We start from the raw sequence: 22,075 nt of genomic DNA, 5'->3' as shown, positions 1-22,075 counted from the left end.
CGCGCATTATAGGTGTAGGTATAAAAGGGCAAAGATGGACTAGACTCTCGTATATTGCTAACATTGGGAAGCATGTGTGTGTGTGTGTGTGTGTGTGTGTGTGTGTGTCCTATAGTATACCTTTCCTGTTCCCCCTCCTGACAGGACTCTCGCGTGCTCCAGGTGTCAGCCCACTACGACGCTCCTGCGCCCATTGTCAACCACCACGTTCACTGCGACTACGGCGGGTGAGCACACACACACACACACACACACACACACACACACACACACACACACACACTTTTTTATGCCTTTTTATACATATTTGTTATCATGTATTCATTCATATCCTTCGTATTATTGATTTTTCCGCTTCGCATGCAATTTTGCACTTTTTTTTTCTTGTATGTTTTTTTTTCTGACCCTTTCTTCCATTATTTCATTGTTTCCGCCCTCTTTTTTGTATTCCTTCTTTCCTTCCTTCTTTCCTCCCTCCCTCCCTCCCTTTCTTCTATCCTTCCTTCCTTCCTTCCTCCTTCCCTTTCATCCCTCTTTCCTTCCATCATTTCTTTCTTCTTTATTAAAACTTTCCTTCCTTCCCTCCTTTCCCTCTTCCTTCCTCCTTCCCTTCCATCCCTCATTCCTTCCTTCCATCATTTCTTTCTTCTTTAAAACCTTCCTTCCTTCCCCTTCCTACTTTAAAACCTTTCTCCCTTCCTTTCTTCATCCTATCTCTCCTTCCTCTCCCCCCCTTCTTTCGTGATAATTCCTTCTCCTCTTCCATCCTTCCTTCCTTCCATTCTTCCTTAAAACCTTTCTTCCTTCTTCCCTTCTTTTCTTCTTTTATTTCTTCCTTTGTTTCTTCCACGCTCCGTTTTGCCCCTCCTTCCTTACTCCTCTTTCTTTCTTGCCTTCCTCCCTTCCTTCCCTCCTTCCCTATTCATGTGCCTGACTCTCATACGCACGTTGGCTGCAGGTGTGAGGGCGGCGGCGGTGGAGGCGGCGTGCCGGTGTGCGAGACCGTGGAGGACCTCGTGTTCCCGATGATTGGTGTCTCGGCCCTCACCAACGCCACCGTCACCGTGATCCAGGCTTTCCCCGACCTGGTGCAGCCCGTTTTCTTTAGGAGGTGCAGGTGTGTGTGTGTGTGGGGTGGGAGTGGGGTTAAGGAGGGGAAGGGGGGAAGGTGTCCTTATCTTGTTTTATCTATTTACTCATACTGCTTTGTGTGAGTCAGTAGTCAGAATGAATGAAGGAAGGAAGGGAGGAAGGAAGCAAGAAAGAAAGGAAGGAAGGATGGAAGGAAGGAAGAAAGGGAGAATAGAAGGATATAAGGAAGCAAGCAAGCAAAGAAGGAAGGATGGGAGGAAGGAAGGAAACAAGAAAGGAAGGAAGGAAGGAAGGATCGAAGGAAGGAAAGAAGGAAGGAAGGGAGGAAGGGAGGAAAGAAGGATACAAGGAAGAAAGCAAGCAAAGAAGGAAGGAATGAAGATAACAAGGAAGTAATGAAGGAAAGAATGAATAAAGGAATGAAGGAAGGAAGGAGGAAAGAAATGAAGTAAGTAAGAAAGGAAGGAAGGAAGGAAGGAAGGAAGAAAAGCAAAAGGGAGGAAAGAAGGAATGGAGTCAAGGAATGAAGGCAGGAGGGATCCGAAAAAGAGAAAAAACATATATAATAGAGTAAAAAGGTGTAAAATTGAATGTCTAGAGAAAATAAATAACACAAAAGATATGAATATTGAGAAACAAACATCACGAAAGGTATGAATAATAATAAACAAATCTGAAATAAGTTACTGTAACATTTTTTTTTTCTTTTTGGTTAGGAAGTAATTAAAATGAAGCTCTTAACAAATTACGAAATACACGTTATAAATGGTGACTGTTTATAATACTGGTTCTCCCTCTACCCTCCATCTCACTCACCCTTCCTTCCTTCCACCCACCCTCCCCCTGTCCCTCCCTCCCTACCCCCACCCATCCATCCCACTCACCCATCCTTCCTTCTTTTCTCCCTTCCATTTATCCATTCTTCCATCCATCCATCCATCCTTCCTTCCTTCCTTCCTTCCTTACTTACTTACTTACTTACTTACTTACTTTCTTTTTTTCTTTCTTCCTACCTCCCTCCCTCCCTTCCACCCTACCTCAATTCCTCCCTCCCTCCCTTCCATCCATCTTTTCTCCTTCCCTCCCTTAATCCCCTTTCTCTTTTCACTCAGGAGTCGGCAGGCGCAGGTGGTGTACGGGGAGTGTGTGCAGGAGTACCTTCCCGTGAGCCTGCTGGTGGCGCCGCCCTACCCCGGGGCTGTGCTGGCTCACGACTTCGTGCTGGTGGAGTCCGGGTGTCGCGTCGCGGCGCACGTCGGCCACCACTACGGCGAGACGCAGCCGCGGGAAGCACAGCAGCTGCAGGAGGGCGTGGGGGCCAGGGAGAGTGACCGGCGACTCTTCTGAAGGCGGCGGCGACTATTTAGTCTCGCGAATAGAGAATGAGCCGAAACCTACTTAGGTCGATATTCTCAGACACTTCCGCCTCTCACAGCAACTATAGTTCCAGTTACCGAAAAGGAGATTAATCAGGGTTTAATGCGTTTTTTTCACGTTCATGGTACAAATGAAGGGTCAAACTACCCCTGAAAATGCCTACAGCTCTTACGAAAGCCTTGTCAAATAGTATGTCTGCCTGGGCGCCGAAATGTTTAAGAATGTTAAAGGTGATGGTCGCCGCTAAATGGTGCTGGTCTTTCGTTTTCGTATCGCCGTGTTATGCTCGTGTTCAAGTCGATACTTAAAGCATAGATTAGAGCAGTGGTTCTTAACCTGGGTTCGACCGAACCCTAGGGGTTCGATGAGCCAGTATCAGGGGCTCGGCGAAAGCTCTCCGAAACACTGCAATTTTGCAGTTGAATTTTAAGCCAGTTTTTCTTTAATTTTTGTATTAATTAAAATGAGATTTATTTTTTGTATTATCTAAATATACTCGAATTTTAAAGCCATTTTTCTTCATTTTTGTATGATTTTTTCTTCATACTCGAGCGAGGGGTTCGCCTACTGTGCGGAGGTTCTCGTTAGGGTTCGACGCCTCTGAAAAAGGTTAAGAACCACTGGATTAGAGGGTCGACTCTTATATAAGTGCCACGTTTATCAGTCGACCGTAGCACAGCCATGGAGGGGACTCGACTTTGAGTGCATGTATAGGCCACGGTACTGAGGCTATTTCATGTTGTGGGCTGTAAGGTAGTAGTGGAAATAGAAGTCACTAGCTATATATATATACGTACCTGTTTGCTCTCATTTTGTCAAGCTCGTTGTTTCGTATGTTTTTTTTTTCGTATAATTCTTTCAAAACTTGTGTATGCTATTGACACTTTGTTTCGTTTGATATAAATAGCTTTCCAGTCATTGTTTGTTCGTGTGTGTGTGTGTGTGTGTGTGTGTGTGTGTGTGTGTGTGTGTGTGTGTGTTTACCCTTTTGTCGGGTCTATCTAATCTACCATAGACAACAAAAAATATTCTGACCCTTAATTCTTCCTTTTTTCCATTGTTTTCTCCCTCTCTTTTGCCTTCCTATCTCCCTTTCTTCTTTTCCCTCTCCCTTTTGCCTTCCTTCTTTCCTTTCTTCCTTTCCAATCATTTGCTTCCTCTCTAATTTTTCCTTACATGTCATTCTCCAACTCCTCTTCATATCTCTGCTGTGGGTCCATAATTTACTTTTCTCTATTTTTCTTATCTTCCCTTCCTCCCTCCCCGTTCATCAATGCTTCCTTATTGATCCTACTCAGTCCCTTTTTTTCGCTTATTTTCAATCTTTTTTTTAATTTCATTTGCTCTTCAGTTCTTAGTTCTCAGTTCCTGAATGATGATCGTCCATGAGTCGACATTTATGTCATAATTTATTGACTTGCTATTCCTAATTCAGAGGTATACCCTTCTTGGATATTCTTCAGCTTTCCAAAATCTAGTCACAGCTTTTTATTTCGTTTATTTTCAAGTAGAGGAATATATATGAGGTCTTTTTAATTGTTTGTGTGTCACGTCGTACGACAATGACTACCGTAACTTTTCTTACACATCAATCATTGTACACCATGTCAGCATAAATAAGAAAAATCATTGGTTTTAGAATCAGTCGATTGGAAACTAATAATAAGTAGTTGAACCTGTAATTTGGAGATTGGTGTTAATAAACCTTTCGGGGGACAAGAGGAGGAGGAGGAGGAGGACCAGCGTGACCAAGTTGTCGTACTCAGGTCGTTGCACTGATGCGATTATGAAAATTACAGTGCGTGCATTATAGTGAGGAAAGATAAATAGTGTTCGGTAATAGGATTGAAAAGCAAAGTGTGTCCGTATTAACAGAAGAGAGGATCAAGAGGAGGAGCTGACATAATGATATATACGAAGCGATACAAAACTACCGTAGAAAGGAAGGAAGAAAGGAAAGGGAGCGACGAAAGAAGGAAGGAAAGAAGAAGAAAAGATTTATTATTATTGTTTCCTTGCAACAATAAACAATCAATCATTATAGAGGATCTTTTTTCTAGAACTGCAATTAAAGGAAGGAAGGAAGGAATTAAGGAAAGAAAGATGAAGCAAGAAGAGGATCATATTCTGGAGCTGCAAAGGAGGGAAGAAAGGAACGAAGGAAGGAAAGATAGAAGAAAAAATATCGTATCCTTGAGCCGGTCATCGTACATCTGGGAGCACGGGGAGGCCTGGCGGAGGAAGGGAAGGGAAGGCGCCACACGTTCAACAAGAGGCCGTCATCATGGTGGTCTCGGACGCCGGGAACTGGTGCCTCATCGAGAGTGACCCGGGCGTCTTCACCGACCTAATACTGAAGTTTGGTGAGTGGAGCAGCTGTAGGGGAGGCAGGGGCGGGGAGGACCGGGTAGGGACAGGACGGGAAGACAGGGGCGGCGAGAGAGACACGGCACCACCAGCCTGACAGCCCACCAAAGAGACACACAGCCATCACCCGCCTAAGGATTGGACACACGCCTCAATGCCCACCTGCCCACACTGCCCATGGTGCCCCACACAGCCTGACACACCAGAACACTTCCCGCTGCACTGCCCAAGATTTCACTCCCTCCGCACCAACCTCAAAACATCCCTAACCAGACTTCACGTTCACAGGCCTACACTAGAGGCCATGGTCCCACAGCATAACTAGCCCCCTAAAACACTCCAGAAGAAGACAGGGAGGCAGGGGTGGAAGGACAGGGTAGGCACAGAGGGAGGCAGGGGTGGAAGGACAGGGAGGCATTGGTGGGAGGACAGGGTAGGCACAGGGAGGCAGGGGTGGGAGGGCAGGGTAGGCACAGGGAGGACAGGGTAGGCACAGGGTAGGCACAGGGAGGCAGGGGTCAGGGAAGATGCAGTATTACTTGACGATTCCTTGATGACGGTTAAGAAGCCAAACCTCACAGGCATAGATCTCATGTTCCGTCACTGCTCCCCAGTCCAATGCCCATCTTCTTCAGTCCAGTTGGTCAGGGATGGAGTGCATACCTGTCAAGTCTTAAGTTTTTTGTGTAAGTCATACATAATTTTGGTGATTTTCAAGTCTTACGGCATAAGTTGAAAATCTTACGTTTTTTCTCTGCTTGCGATGTTTTTTTAATATGTTTGTTTTAAACAATTTTAAATATATCGTACGCGCCATATTTAAATTCATGTGAGCGTGCTGAGTAACGGTTATGGTTAGTGTGTGTGTGTGGGAGGGGGGGGGGGGGGAGGTACCTTGTGCACCCTGCTTGAGTCCAACCATACCTTACGTTTTTTATACACAAACTTATGGTCTCTAACACAAAATCTTATGGCAAGACACCACAGTAGCTTGACAGGTATGGGAGTGTGAGTCTGCCCTGTTGAGGTGTGTGTGGCCCTGTACTAAAGGCTTGTCTGGCAGGCTGCTTAGGGAGACGTCCAATGTTTTCTTGAGTGTTTCCACTTGGCAGTCAGTTGGTTAGGTTTTGTTTTTCTTTTGGGAGGTAATTGAATCTCTTTGGGCCCTTGATACTGAAGCTGACCAACAGTTGCATTCTGGCTTAGTGAGTTCCTTGGTTGGGGAGTGTTTGGTTGGTAGCCTTAAATGTTTTCGACTCTCGCATCAGTTATTTCTACAGGCCATAAAAGAGGTTATAAAACTACCCCCGGAAAGGCCCACAACTCCTACGAAAGCCTTGTCAAATGTGTGGGCTTGGGCGTTGCAATGGTTAATAGTATGGTCCTTTTTCACTTGTGCTGTTGCCTAGTTCTGTCATTGTGGTGGACCTCAACTGTGACTGGTGACTGGTTGGGAACTATTCTTTAAAGTGATTTCCAATTAGATTGCTTTGTACCTCTCCTGCTGCCCCTGCCCCTCAATGTGTTATTTCCCCTATGGACGTCTCTGCTGTGTCACCCTGGGCTAGTTGGGTGTCCTCTGTGGGCCTGCTGTAGGGCATGGCGGTGATTCAGAGGGTGACAAATTGTTAGTGGCGGAGGGGATCAGGGCACTGCTACCACCTAAGTTTCTTGTGGTGTAACAGGTCATGTGTGGCTATTAATTCTGTGTTCTCAACAAGTTGGCTCCCCCCATTGAAGTGTACAAGTCATATTATTGTAATGGTCCAGGAAGTCGACCCTCCCAGATTTGGTTAATGCTTGTCAAAGGTCTCTCACAAATTTCATGGACGAAACTTTTTTCCAAGAGATTTTGACTTTTTAAGAATGCTAATTTCCATAAAAAAATTATCCTCCCTCACATCTTTGTGCAAGAACTAGCATTTTATGAGAGAACCTGCAGACTACAAAAAAATATATGAAAACCAATTAGAAAAAATCGTAACAATCTTAAGAGAGGGTGAAATGAAGGAATATTAGGGCTGTTCTGACATTAACTACAAGGAAGGAGTCTAGGGAGGTGGCATGAGCTGTATTAGGAGGCTGAGGAGATGCTTGGAAGGTGCACTGAAACATTAAAATCCCTTCAAGAAACCTGTATTTATCTATTAAAACACCTGTCCCACTTTTCATATTATTCATCTATCTTTATTACTGTTCGTCTAAACCAGTGGTTTTCAAACTATTTAGTATGACGGCACACTAAGAAACAACTAATATTTTGGTGGCACACCTGCCCTTTGATATATATATATATATATATATATATATATATATATATATATATATATATATATATATATATATATATATATATATATATATATATATATATATATATATATATATATATATATATATATATATATATATATATATATATATATATATATATATATATATATATATATATATATATATATATATATATATATATATATATATATATATATATATATATATATATATATATATATATATATATATATATATATATATATATATATATATATATATATATATCCGCGGTATATTAGGAGGAACACTAGACAGGCACACCCTCATTTCTTCTTCAACGCTTAGCAGTCTTGACCTTTTCTTACTTTTTATGTTAGTGAGGGTTGAGAACCCTAGTTCACACAAATACGAGGTTGAAAACTGGAGAAGAATTTTTTGAGCTTTTTTCGCTAAGTGTGGGAATTCTTTTTCAATATCAATCCAGAAAGTTTCAAGTGACACTTCCTTGTACTTAAGTTTCAGAGTGCGGTCATTACGGATGTCTGTTAGCTCCTCTTCCTCACTGAGACTTAAGTTGTTGTGAGTTTGATGAATCATAAATGAATGGATTTCTCAGCCAGTCGTAACTTTCAACAGATATATTTGGAAAATACTTTTCAATATTCTTTTCTAGGCTTTCAAGATGCTCACATATCAGTGGAACAATGTCTTTATTTTTTGTAGCAGCAGTTTTGGGAAACATATCCAAGTTGCCATCTTTCACTTTAACATTCCAGAGCCTAATTTTTTCTGTCAGAGCCTTCATTTTATCTGAAGAAGATAACAGATTTTCCAGTCTCCCTTGCATGGTAGTACTGACATTGTTCAGATATTCAAAAATATCTGCTAAGTAACATAATTTAACACACCAAGTTTCGTCAGCCAGTAATTCACAATATTCAAGTATTCCTTCAAGAGTAAAGAAGGTGAGCATTTCTTCCTTCAGCTCCTGTACTCGAGAAAGCACCCTGCCTCTTGATAACCATCTAACTTCTGTGTGCAAGATAAGGGCTACATGAGGAGCCCCCATTTCTTCACAAAGCAGGGAAAACAAGCGTGACTTAACTGGTCTCCTCTTGATAAAGTTTACCATTTTTACAATGTCATCAAGAACAGATTTGAGTTTGCATCCCAGTGTTTTAGTAACAAGAGCTTCACAGTGCAAAAAACAGTGGGTTGAAATCAATTCTGGATTTTCTTTTCTCACTAATGATACAAAACCTTTCACTGATCCTACCATTGAAGGAGCACCATCCGTGCAAATCACTACACATGATTTCCATGTCAAATCAACCATCCGCAAATAGTCACTCACTGTAGAAAATATATCTTGTCCTGTGGTTTGCACTAGTTCTTTGCAGTATAAAAACTGTTCTGCTATTTTATTGCCAGTAATATACCGCATGAACACTAGTAACTGTGCTTTTCCTCCAACGTCAGTTGACTCATCTACTTGTAAGGCATACATTCCTTTTTCTTTTACAAGTTCACATACACTTTTTTCAATATCAGATGACATCTCCTCGATTCGCCTACTAATAGTATTATCAGAGAGAGGAATTTTCCTGACTTCTTTTTCAGCTTCAGCCCCAAACATTGTTTTTACTATAGCACAGCATGATGGAAGAATGAGAGATTCAGCAATTGTATGGGGCTTCATAGTTTTGGCAATTAATTCTGCTACTAAATAGCTTGCTTTTTGAGCCTTTTCTGCCACTTTAACCTTTTTCTCAAAACTGCACTTTTGTTGTTTGTTGTCATTTAAGAGTATCTTGAAATAATCCAGAGGTTTATCAGAAAGGTAACTGTGTTTTGTAGTTAAATGTCTCTTCATTTTACTAGGAAGCATGGCTTCATTCGATAGTTCAGTACCACACACATTTTGGCTTAGGACCAAGTTCATCGTCACACCATGTGAACCCCAGTGCTAGGTAGTTGTCCTGATATGAGCGACGTGGCTTACTTTTGCTAGCAACTGCCATTGTCTTCGTTAGGTCTACACTTGGGACAGCAGAATTACGCTCATCATCAACCATCACGTTACTTCCACTAGCCTCCTCATCACATTTACGCTTCTTTATGATGAATTTATCCATTTTTCTCAGGTTTTGAAAAAAATATGAATATGACAACCAAAAGAGCAACTTTCTAGAGTCACGGTCAAGGCCACACTGACACACACTGGGGAGTGGGGAGCGGCTGGGAGCAGGGTGCTTACAGACGCGTACTGGACACGTACTTGACCAGTCTGACATTCGCATTACAAGTATTATTCTCGCCGATTTATGTGAGGAATTCTCGAAACCTAGCAAAATTATATTATTTTCGCGGCACACCAAGGAGATACTGGCGGCACACTAGTGTGCCACGGCACACACTTTGGGAATCACTAGTCTAAACTGTTACTACTGTTTACTAATGTTCATCGTTTGAGAGATTTAAGCAGCGATAGGTTCCTCTTTTAGTGGCAACAGGTTCCTATCCTTAGTGATATTACTGTAGATGCAATTGGTTATTATCCATCATTATCAGGTGGGCTTCTGTTTGTTAAAATGATCTCAAGAGTGGTAGCACACAGGTTAAGGGGAGGCAAGGTCTGCTATTTTTAATTGGGTGTAGTTTTGAATATTTACCATGACATGTATATTTAAACAAAAAGAGAAGGGGGAGTATGGCACCTTCAGGGCCCACTTCCATCATAGCTAATGGATTGGGCCCTGGAGAGAATGGGAATAAGTAAGGGTAACAATGACTGCTGCACACATTCTTTGTTCTCAAGGTAGTCACCACAGTGTGCACACCCACTCATACATGGGTCCTGATCTGTAGGCCTGGTCCATTCACGTGCTTACACAAAGTTGCTTCACCACCAATAGGAAAATGAGCTGTGATGGTTCAACCCTTTAAACCTCTACTCGGCTTGGTAGTTCCCCCATGTCTGTATAACAATATATATTCACCTTTCCTCTACTGATCCTAAAGCATATCCTCTCCTATAGGGGGTGCTTTGCCCCCTTGAACCCCTTAACATTTACTGAAAGACAGTTGGATACATAATTGTAACCTCACTTGCCCTCTTGAGTAGTGGTTAGCATGCCTAACTTTGAATCTGTGGACAAGAAGCTTTTGCCATGGCTGCCTCCTTGAGGGAAGTGTTTGAGATATAAAATACAGTCATGCCTCATTTTACGAGCTTAATTTGTTCCAGAATTTAGCTCACAAACCAAAAAACTTGTAAACCAAAATGAACATAAACGTAAGCAGACATGAGAGCATGTGTACAATGCAGACTGAGATCTCTTTCCCATTGTTTTCTGCTCTGAGCACTCGTCTGGCAGCAAACAAAGGGAACTGTACAAGTAGGATACTTGTACTCCAAGTCTCTGCTCGTAAACCAAAGCCTTTTTAGTGAATTATTTTGGCTTGTAAATCAAAACTCATAGAGTAATGCACTCGTAAACTGAGATATTACTGTATATAGATAGGTAACTTGGATCAACTTCACTATAGTTTCTATACGTATTGTGAATCCATATGATTTTAACCTGTAAATTTTAGTATTTCTTCATATTCAATGCACTCATTCATTTCAGGTGTGAAAGGTGTTCAGGTGGAGGAGATATGGAGTTTAGATGAAGATTCTTTTTCCACATTGAAGTAAGTTTGCTCAAAGTTCTTACTTCTGCATTAAATCTTGGTAATGGAGTATGGAGTATGCCTCTCATGTGGGGGGGGGGCTCCACTTACACAGCACTCTTGGACAGAATGGAGTCTAAGGCTCTTCGTCTCATCAGCTCTCCTCTTACTGATAGTCCTCTACCTCTTAATTTCCACCGCCATGTTGTCTCTCTTTTTATCTTCTATCGTTATTTTCACGCTGACTGCTCTTCAGAACTTGCTAATTGCATGCCTCCCCTCCTCCTGCAGCCATGCTGCACACGACTTTCTACTAAAGCTCATCCCTTTACTGTCCAAATCCCTTACGCACGAGTTAACCAGCATCTTCACTCTTTCATCCCTCACGCTGGTAAACTCTGGAACAATCTTCCTTCATCTGTATTTCCTCCTGCCTATGACTTGAACTCTTTCAAGAGGAGGGTATCAGGACACCTCTCCTCCCGAAATTGACCCCTCTTTCGGCCACCTCTTTGGATTCTTTTTAGGAGCAGCAAGTAGCAGGCTTTTTTTATAGTTTCCTTTTTTTTGTGCCCTAGAGCGGTCTCCTTTGTTGTAAAAAAAAAAAAAAAAAAAAAACTAATGCTGAGTTTGGAACTTCACCTTGGTAAATTCTAACAGACCATTTTGTTTTATGATCATCATTTCAAGGGCCCACTCGTGGCAGTATGAAGGAGCTCCATGGAGCAGGTGTTGGCTTATCTAAAGTGTCCTGTCATCTACAGACCTGTCCATGGCCTCATCTTCCTGTTCAAGTGGCAGCAGGAAGAGCAGCCGTCAGGGTCTGTTGTACAGGACAACAGACTTGACAAAATTTTTTTTGCCAAGCAGGTGAGGTATAGGCTAAAACAGGGGTTTTCACTTGGAGGAGGAGTAACATTACTAATTTCCAAGGGGGAGCAAGCCCTGAGGGAATAGTTGGAATTCCTCTAATTATATTTGTTATCTTAACAAGAATGTGGGGAGGGAATTTTGTCTTTATATGCAAAGGAGGCTTGGAGTGGACACATTCCTAGAGGGCTGTGGTAAAAGGTTAAGAACCACTGAGCTAAAGGCATCATCAGTATGTCATATTTATTATCAAGTATATATTTCATATTTATTATCAATTAAAAGTTATGATGACTTTTTATAGTAAACAAGCTTGTTGATGGAATGTGTGATAGCATAAGCAAATGAACATGTAACTTTTCCACTTTCTTTCATAAAGAAAATGAGGCTGACTTCAAGTACACTTTACTATAGATATACTTCGTGCGTTTCACATTTCAGATGATAAACAATGCCTGTGCAACGCAGGCCATCCTGTCTGTGTTATTGAACACCAAACACTCAGATATCCAGCTGGGCAGCACCCTGAGTGAGTTCAGAGAGTTTACACAGACCTTTGATGCTCACATGAAGGGCTTGGCACTCTCCAACTCGGACACAATACGCAATGTTCACAATTCATTTGCAAGGTAAGTGATGTAGTTGAGCCCATAATAATTTGCTTGCTTGACCCTGCATGAGGCCCACAAGGTGTTGTTATGCAGTATGTCCTTTAGCATGTTTGGTCAACATGTCAACTGGTCCCCCCCCCCCCCTTTTATTTTTATTTTTATATATATATATATATATATATATATATATATATATATATATATATATATATATATATATATATATATATATATATATATATATATATATATATATATATCTATATATATCTCTCAGCATATACTTCCCCACATCAATGAAGACAATATTTCTGCTAATGGTTATTGTTTTCAATTATGAAAAAAAATCTTGTGTAAAGTTTTACAATATTAAATGTGTTAATTTTTTATTCCGAACATCAAAATCATGCTACAAATTACACATACTAAAGAACCAAGTCATTGGGATCAGTGTTGTGACTGAGATCAGGTGAGGATAATGCGGTCAAGTGTACTCTATTCTCCTGAATTCTTAAGCACAGGTGACGTGTTAGTGCAGCCATGAATGGAGGTCAGGTGCAAGTCAAGTGAGTCCAGAACACTCTGAACACTGTTAACTGATATGTTGTCATTATTGTCAAAAGTTAATTTGGAAATTTTATTGGTGAGATTCTACTGCCGTTGTATTTACCTATGTGTAGAGACAAGAATAGTTAGTCTTGTTTTGCCCTTTTTTCATATCTACTTTTATTCAGGTTGGCTTTAGAGTCATCGATATTCCTTGCCTGCACCACCACCTCGTTGATTCATTCTCAGCATCAATAATACTATTCAGGAAGCTTAAGATCATCCATGTCTACTGTTTTTAGTACCCTTACTGCTTTGAGCATCATTATTAAGTCTTCTCTCTGCTCTGCCTTCTAAATTGATGTGTATGTAAACTGAAAATATGCATATAGATATTTCAGAATTTATAATCGTATCATAATTAGCAGTCAAAATGTCACATTTGGATAAAATAATACAAACTCAACAGGCAAACTTTATTTGAGTTTGACAAACAACAGCCATCGGAGGATGAGGATGTGTTCCACTTCGTCGGGTACATCCCAATCGAAGGTCGTCTATATGAGCTGGATGGCCTCAAAGATGGGCCCATCGACCTTGGACCTATCGCACCTGGCACAGACTGGCTCTCGGTGGTCCAGCCTGTCATCCAGCGCAGGATTCAGAAGTAACATTGATGCCCCTCTTTGTTCAATTATTATAACAGTTTTTTACTTGTTTTAATATGTGTAGCCCTGTTTTCTTAACTAACAAGAGGTAAAAGATAATCTACATTCGGAAATCTAAAATATTATGAGAATAGCTTGTTGAAATATTTAAATTTAAGTTACTTACTCTGAGCCATGATGGAGTAACTTGTCATGTATGTCATCATCATCCATTACTGATCCATTACAGGACACAAGCCTTTCCCACTGTTATCTGCCTCTCTCTGTCTGATGTGTGTGTATGCCATCTTGCTCCAGCAAATGCTCCAACTTGATCTCTTCACCTGGGTTTCTGTCTGTCAAGGCTAATACAATTACAAGGTTGCCACTCTGCTACTCTGACTGTCCATTTCCATCTGCTATCAGTTCTACACATGATATGACCTTCACAAGTTAATTTCTTATTCTCAGTCCCTAACCCATGATGCTCACTTCCTGTCTCTCCCTGTACCTTTTTCTCCATTCCTCTTGTGTACTTCTTAACCATCTCTAAATTTATCTTTTGTGAGGTTCTAAATTTCTGAACTATATATTAGGACTGGCAGGATACACTGATTGTACAGCTTTTTATGATACTGCTATTCATGTTAGTATCATACTTATCAAAAAGCACTCCATCTCATTCTTATTTTCTTTCTGATATCTTTTTTGTTGGTTGGGCTAGCACTAATTGTGTAAAATATGTGTACGGTATCTCTCTACTCTTTCAAGTGCTTTGTTCCTATTCCAAATTTGTTGTTCTGCCAACTGATTATTAAATATTACCATTGTTTATTTCATATTCATCTTCAGACCTACTTTTGACTGTCTCTTACCTTCTACAGACAGGCACATATTTTTTATTATTATTACCATTTCCACATCATTTACTGACCTGCTGTCTACCAAGTTTGTGTTTGTCTGCTGCGTATGTCAAGTCCTTCCTGCTTCTACCATGCCACTTATGGGGATAATTGATAACCCCATCTCATCACTTTGTTTTGTATAGCCACACATCCATATTTATTTCCTTGTTACTTACTTATTATTATTTTTTTATTATTATTATTATTATATATTTTTTTCAGATACAGCGAGGGTGAAATTCATTTTAATCTCATGGCAATTGTGAGTGATCGTAAGATGGTTATGGAGAAGAAGATTTCCCAGCTTCAGAAGGAAATTGAAGTATGTAAAAAATATCTCTAATCAGGGTTGGGTCCAAGTACAGGCAACTGTACTTTTAAGTCCAAGTACCTGGATATTTTTCAAGTAGAAGTACATACTTCAAGTACAGTCACTTTGCTATGTCCAAGTACATGTCATTGTACTTAAGTACAAGTACTTTGTGATCAGAAAAGTTCCTGTCACAGATTTGTAAAGCATGAAAGTTAGTAGTTTTCTTGTGTACACATTAATGAGACATGATAATATTACACTACAATATCATAATACTCAATGTATGTATTTCCCCAATAGTATCACCACAAAGTTCACTAGAATCTATATACAGCATATAACTTTTGATTAAATACAATGTACTTGTTTGTACTTGAAAGTACTTTGGGTCTAAGTACAAGTTCAAGTAGCTACAATTGAATTTTTAAACTCCAAGTACAAGTACTTGAAATTTGTGCTCAAGTCCAAGTACATGTACTTGGACACAACCCTGTCCCTAATGCCAAACTTGTGTAGGTTACTCTAAGTAGCATGACTTCTCTAGTTTATGTACCTTAATAAGATTGATATTGCATTATAAATTTACAGCCAAGAGAAAGGTTTTCAGTAATTGGATGATTTCCTAAACCATGGTGCTCATACAGAGTGGTGATGAAGCCTTTACAAGTGCTGAACAGGCAAAAACTAGTCAGGGCACAGTGCAAGGCATTGCTCTGTGGCTCAATGCATACCCATGCAAAAAATCAGCAGTGTGGTCAGTGATTAATGATGATACATGCAAATGGCACACTGCCATATGGCCACCATGGTCACCATGTACTGGTGACCATGGTGGTCAATGAGGTGAGGATGGTTTCCACCTGATGTTGACATGCCACTGACCAGTTGCTGCAGCACACCACTTTATAGCGCGTTCCCTTACAAAGCTGCATGGCAGTGATCACTTGGGGTGGCTTATGCAGCAGTACGCATCCCGTTGCTGCGCCCCTCCATAACACTTCGTGTATCAGGATATGATGACGTTGCTGACCATGTGAAAAATTTTTGAGCATGCTGTAAACACTGTGGCCTCCGGCCATTGCCACGTAACCACAACACTCCCTGAGCTGATGCTGATGCAATCTCTTCAATAACAGACTTGAATGTTTGTTTACAAAATACCCTCACACCTTATATAAATCCCGAACATGCCAATTTGCATTGATAATGTACCATACAAGCACAAAAGAGAAGTTCATCTCTAGACAGGCTCCGCGCGGGGCTCAGGCTCCACTGATGACGTCACTGACGGTTGACAGATCCATGAAAACGGTATAGTGGGAACTCTGCCTTACTTTAGCAGACGACACCATGTCAATACAGGGCAAGTGCTTTGTTTACGTTGTGGATGTGGATACTGGCAACCAACCTTGTCCGTGTGTGACGCACACCTGGAAAAGTTGGAGTTGCCAGTTGCCCTAGCTGCTGCCAACGCAGTGGGAGGAAAAAGGCCCAGTGTGACACCAGCTTACAGACATCCATCAACTCGCTCCTGGTTGGGCGTATGAGCGTTGCCCGTAGCCCCAACAATTGGAGGAAAATGGCCAGTGTGACACCAGCTTAAGGCAGTGTTCCTGCTGATTGGGTGAGCGCCGGCGATCACTTCATCGGACTCCCAGTGAATCACAAGCGTGTTAGCCAATCATGAGGCAGCCGCCTTCAACTGCGGCTTCAATATGACTCGTTGTCTCTTCCCATTTTCTTCCTTTTTCCAAGGTACATATTTTGAGTTAATAAGGGAGTAAAGGGGGAAAGAAAAGTCAGCTTCTCCATGGGTCGGAACATATAAGTGCTTTTTCAGTGTTTTCAATACCCCAAGTTTAGCGCTATACCTTCAGAACGAAGCAAGTGCGAAACTCAGGAGGATACTGTATATGGCAAACACGGTGTTTGGAAAACCAGAAGTTACGTCACCGCCACCTCTACTGCTTTGTCCCCGATGGATGAGTCATCGGAGCCCGCTCACCTGTGTAGCAAGAGGTCGGGGAGGGGGCACCCACGCTTTCCTCCCCTTCCGCCTCGCAAGGGATAGACGTGTCATGCTTTCTACAATGGATGCGGGAAGACGCGGCATAATGCCGCGAGGAAGAGCGTCCTATGCTGCATTTGTTACACATCTCCTGATTGGCTGGATGTTCTCTTGCTCATTTGGAGATAAGCTGTCAAGTCACACATGCTCTAGTGCTACATGTTTTTGTAATTTTTGCCATAGTTCAGCCCTACACAAGATAGACCATTTTGATTGTTACCATTAGACTCAGCAGTGATTGTAGAATCCAGATATGTTTGTCAAAACTAGGTAATAAAAAAAAATAAAGGAATTTTGATGAGTATAAGTGAAAGAACCACTCTGAAATCTTTATACCACTCTTTACATACTGCCACTTGCAGTAATTATTGCACCAACATTAAAATAATTTCTTTTTAACATGATGGCATAATCAGATTTTAGATAAACTGGGATATAAGTGAAATGAGTTATGACAAACTTATTTGAATAGGATAATTACAGTTTAATGGTACCAGTTGAAATATTTTATATTAGCTGAGCAAAGGCATATATATATATATATAGATCTATATATATATCTAGATATATATATATATCTATATATATATATATATATATATATATATATATATATATATATATATATATATATATATATATATATATACAACTTTTATTCTTCAACAGGAAAGTGGAATGGATTCATCTAGTCAAGAAGAAGAGTTAACCCAGTTACGTGCAGCCCTGGAAACTGAAGAGAACAAGAGAGCTCGCTGGCGAATTGAGAATATTCGCAGGAAGCATAATTATTTACCTCTCATTGTAAATATGATGAAGATACTAGCAGAAGAAGGCAAGTTGCTGCCAATCTACCACACAGCACGAGAGAAGGCCAAGGCACGTCATGAAAAAGCCAAGGAGAAGAATAAAGAGAAGAGTGGAGTATGACAAGTGGCAAATGAGGCAGCAACAGAGGACCATGAGATACCTTAAGGCAAGGAAAAATAATACAGTGGTGATAAAGTGAGGGAGTGTCAAGCTCCAAATCAACACTCACTTCATTGAAAATATCCAATGCTTGTTAAATAAACTTTTTAAGATTTTAAAGTTATTTAATTTAAAACTAAAATATTTTATGTGAATATTAAATTCAACATGAGCATATAAATCAATATTTATGAGAGAAAGTTCATTCCCTCAACCGATATTATTAATTAATGACGAGTGCTACTTGACAAGCATTATCTTACATTCTTTTTAACTACTTATGCTCCTAATTATAGACATTAAGCATACAGTATTTTTATGTATGTTCAATATTTATCTTTTAGACTATCGATTGCTGGAGAGCAGAATTGTAATTTCCATTAAAACCTGATAATAGTTATTTTTTTAAAACCTACAACAACCAGCTTACTGTTGTTTAAAATCTGTGGAAGATTTGCATATATTAGTAGTTATTTTATCACTTTCAACAGTGAATGGATACCTCACCTCGCCCACCATTATTTGAGGCTCTCCTATGTTTTAGTCCTTTACAAAATGACAATTATGGTAGGCTCTTGCCAATGATGTCTAAATGGTGTCTGAAAAATACTGTCCTTAACCCCTAAAGGACCAGAGGCGGCTATAGCCGCTTTATCAGGGAAGGGCCGGAGGCTGTTATTACTGGCATGCTCACCCCAAAAGTCTATTCTACTCAACTCGCTGTTTCTCTGTAACCACGGCACATAGAGACTTCTGGATGGTGTCTTTAGAAAGATGAAGACTTGGTGGTTAGTACCAAAACTATCTTATTCACTCGTGAAATGTAGGTTAAGCATAGAGAATGTGTGAATACAGGCAATTTCCGGGTTTAGCACAGGAAGGCTGGTCCCAGAGGTACCGAAAATACAGCCACCCCCAGACCTTTAGGGGTTAATTAAAAGTACTTTCACCCAATTTCTCATTTGAAGTCCTCCCATCACTATTTTTGTATCTGAAACAATAATAACTAGTATTAAATCGACATGAGTAATTTAAAATTCACCTCAAAGGTGTTTTGTGTGATGATTGTTCCAAGACTTGCAAATGTGCGACTAGAGCAAACCAACCTTTACAACCATTGGTTATATAGAAGAAAATATCACAACAGCACACATGCCAGCTAAGTAGTCTAAGCCTTTGTGATGTCACAGCATGACTTGTAGTAAATAATATTAATTTACCCAAAGTGTGCCAGGCCACCCTCTGCTCAGCTGAAGGCCTTGGCTCAGCCCTGCAATCCATACCTTCCTTTAGTCACTTACAGCAGATCTCAGCAGTGGACAAGCCACCAAACACTCATGGGAATGCATGTCCCCCTTTCTCTATGCTGTGAATACTGTTTCTTGACTCACACTGTCTTCTGAGGAGTTAAGGAGCAAAATTCAAAGACATACAAGTTAGTGAGTTGATGGTAAACTGAAATGTGCCAGGCATTATGGTGCTATGGAGGTGAATGGTAAGGCAAAAAGTTGATGTATGGAAAAGACACAGTAATATATGGAATCTTGATACAATACTGGGGTGAGGAAAGCTATAAGTTATAATCAGATAATCAAAGCAGATATCGAAGAAAGGGAACATTGCATTCTCAGGAGGGATGATTCTGCTATCTTTACTGTAAGAGAAAAAATTAAAAAGACAAATAGTACAACAATAATGTCCCAAACAAACATTCTTACGTCAAATTGACTACTATACTAATGCCCCCCATAAAAAAAAGTTTAATATACTCAATGAAATATCTTCTAACAAAGGTTAAAGAAAAATTTTCAGTTGTGTAATATTTTGATAATAGAATGCTGCCACAATGCACTCATTCCAGAGTTGTGATCTATCTATAAAATCATGTACACTTCCTCACACTGGAAACACAGCACCTTCATCCTCACCTGCCTGAAGGGAAAGGGAGCAGAGGCTTGTACGACCACTTGCACACTCTTCAGTGTATGAACTGAGTTGAGGAAGCGTCTACTGCCCCTGCTTTTCCACCACTACAGAAACCTTATTTTCAATATTTATGCAGTTTACTATGCAAGTTGTGACCTCAGAACACATTTCAAACAACAAGCTGAGTAAGACTTAACAAGACAATTTTTTAGTATTGTAAGAAATAAAAGTCCTCTTAATAAAGGTAATACTGGAGTTCAACTATATGCCTCAATTTTTATCAATTTGTAATTCAAACTTACACATCACAACTATATTTATGCTAAAGAAACAAAGTTTCCATCTGACCACTAAATGTTTTGGTTGATAGCACAGATGTAGGATAGGCCCTCTCTCCACCTTTGCCAGCCTCAAATGACCATCAACTGTAACTGATACAGCAAAATTAACTCATCAAATTGAAGGGCTTCCACCTTAGTAATATGATTCAGCATCATTAAAAAATAAGTTTTATGAAGCTCTGAGTGAGGTATTAATAGCAATAGAAAGGAAATGGATAACCAGGAGTAAAAGAGAAAGTGGAAGGGGAAGTGTTCATTTCACAAAAAGGAATTTAATATACAAAGAGACATGAGGCCTTTTGTTGCAGCCACCCTCTCAAGGGGAGTCCCCAGATGTCATTGTAAAAAAAAAAAAAATAAATAAATAAAAGCATGTAGTTAAGACTCCAGGTTAAACTTCATTACATTTTGGCAATATAAAGTGCTCTATTACAATTCAGAAAATAATTAAATGAGTTAATTTTAAAGACTGATTATGCATAATGAACTGCTGTACAAAGGTACCACATCTCGCGCCATATTGAGTTCATGTCTACATAAAAACTCCCACCTGTCTTCATAGCTTGGGGATAGATTGATAACTTTCTCACTCATTATATCACATACATATATACAAATAACTTAAAATTATGGATAAATAGTAAGTAAAATGACTAATAACATGAGGTTGTATATAATTCAGTGCACAAGAATTTTATGCTGGTCCAGACACTGACATTGAAGAAGGTATACATGCCATAGGTCTTGTTCTGGTATGACTGGAACCCCCCCCCCCCCACTGCACATGATTAAAAGATCAGCAATCAAAAAAATAATTACTGAACAGTTTGTGAAAGCCACAACCTCCAATGTCAGTGCTAGATATGAAGGGTCAGTGCATATATACATGGATAAAAGTAAAAGTTCAGATATTTAAGTAATAAAAACAAAAAATATTGGTGCTTGAATAACAGCCTACCATAAGCTCATAATCAATCATGTAAATAATAAATATAAAAGTGTACTGCTTTGAAAACATAGAAATATCTGTGATTTCACAAAAACAATTGAAAAAATATTACTTTATTATGATCACTCTTATGAGAAGGACAAAATAATTTAGTGCTAAGTTATGTAGGTTTGTGTCCCACGAGTCCAATCATCATCACATCACCATTTTCTTATCACAAAGCTGCCCATTACAATATGGTAAAAACTTTAACTATCCATCACACAATAGATGCCTATACAGCTATTCCATACTATATAATTAGTAATAAAATATATCTGGATTTAAATGTACTTTCTGAAAAGGGACCATATGTGATTCCAGCCATCTTCATGTAACCTAAGCCATTACTCGAGTACACTGGAATACACCATAAGTCAAGGGAGCATAATGACAAGGCATGTTGCTTTGGTTGAGCATACACACACTGCACTACAATGTGAAACAAACATACACTGAATGGCCAGAACTCCCTGCACAGGCCAGAGGAAAGATGTCTGTGGACTATAATTAGGAATGCACCATTCCTCCCAGGGACGGCTCAGGGAAGTATCGTGCTAAGTCGGCAAAAATATCATCTACCAATAAGTGAATGTGACAGTGGTCACAATACCTTAATTCAGTGACATTATTCTCAGTACCTATCAGAAACATGAGCTATATGTGGTACCCATACAGATGAATCACACTAACAACAAAAGGCTTTAACATTTTGCTGACAGCTGCAGAGGCTTGATGGATGCACCCACTAATACTACCTGCTTTATAATTATACTCTTAAAACTACATGATATAAAATTCCCTGGAATAGAAAGTACAGTAGTTATTTATTACGACATTCAAACAGCCCATATCAGTGTTTTTTCTGTTTGTCAGATGTCTTTTCTCACTCAAACTACAACATTCACACTTGTATCACCATGCTTGAGCACTCTCCTATTAGTAAATTATCTTACTTAATACCTTCTCACACTTAACAATTATACAAAGTAATATCTTAGGTATTCAACTGTCACATCTCGATTATTGAACAGTCTGTGTCCTAAGTAAGCTGTCCATCAACCACTAATTATGACTTTTAAGGGTAAGTATCCAACCCAAAT

The 22,075-nt window shown here is 39.9% G+C and overlaps 2 protein-coding genes across 2 annotated transcripts in view; both read left to right on the top strand.

The window, feature by feature from the left end:
- Positions 1-4,521, top strand: part of LOC127001745 (uncharacterized) — a 7,926-nt gene extending 3,405 nt beyond the window's left edge. Inside the window, exons 5-7 of the mRNA XM_050866882.1 lie at positions 145-227; positions 959-1,117; positions 2,205-4,521. Of these exons, the coding sequence (XP_050722839.1) occupies positions 145-227; positions 959-1,117; positions 2,205-2,439 (477 nt within the window). The 3' untranslated portion in view covers positions 2,440-4,521. The remainder of the gene's footprint in view (positions 1-144; positions 228-958; positions 1,118-2,204) is intronic.
- Positions 4,522-4,666: 145 nt separating this feature from the next.
- LOC127001744 (ubiquitin carboxyl-terminal hydrolase isozyme L5-like) lies at positions 4,667-20,354 on the top strand. Its single transcript, XM_050866881.1, has 7 exons — positions 4,667-4,832; positions 10,746-10,809; positions 11,553-11,658; positions 12,100-12,287; positions 13,285-13,482; positions 14,590-14,689; positions 17,418-20,354. Exons 1-7 carry the CDS (start codon positions 4,754-4,756, stop codon positions 17,676-17,678), a joined length of 996 nt encoding a protein of 331 aa, XP_050722838.1. The 5' UTR covers positions 4,667-4,753; the 3' UTR covers positions 17,679-20,354.
- The last annotated feature ends 1,721 nt before the right edge of the window (positions 20,355-22,075 follow it).

The sequence above is a fragment of the Eriocheir sinensis genome, chromosome 21 (assembly GCF_024679095.1).
Source record: "Eriocheir sinensis breed Jianghai 21 chromosome 21, ASM2467909v1, whole genome shotgun sequence".
Classification (NCBI taxonomy): Eukaryota; Metazoa; Arthropoda; class Malacostraca; order Decapoda; family Varunidae; genus Eriocheir; species Eriocheir sinensis.
The sequence above is the reverse complement of the archived record's forward strand: the minus strand, read 5'-3'. Positions and strand labels throughout refer to the sequence as shown.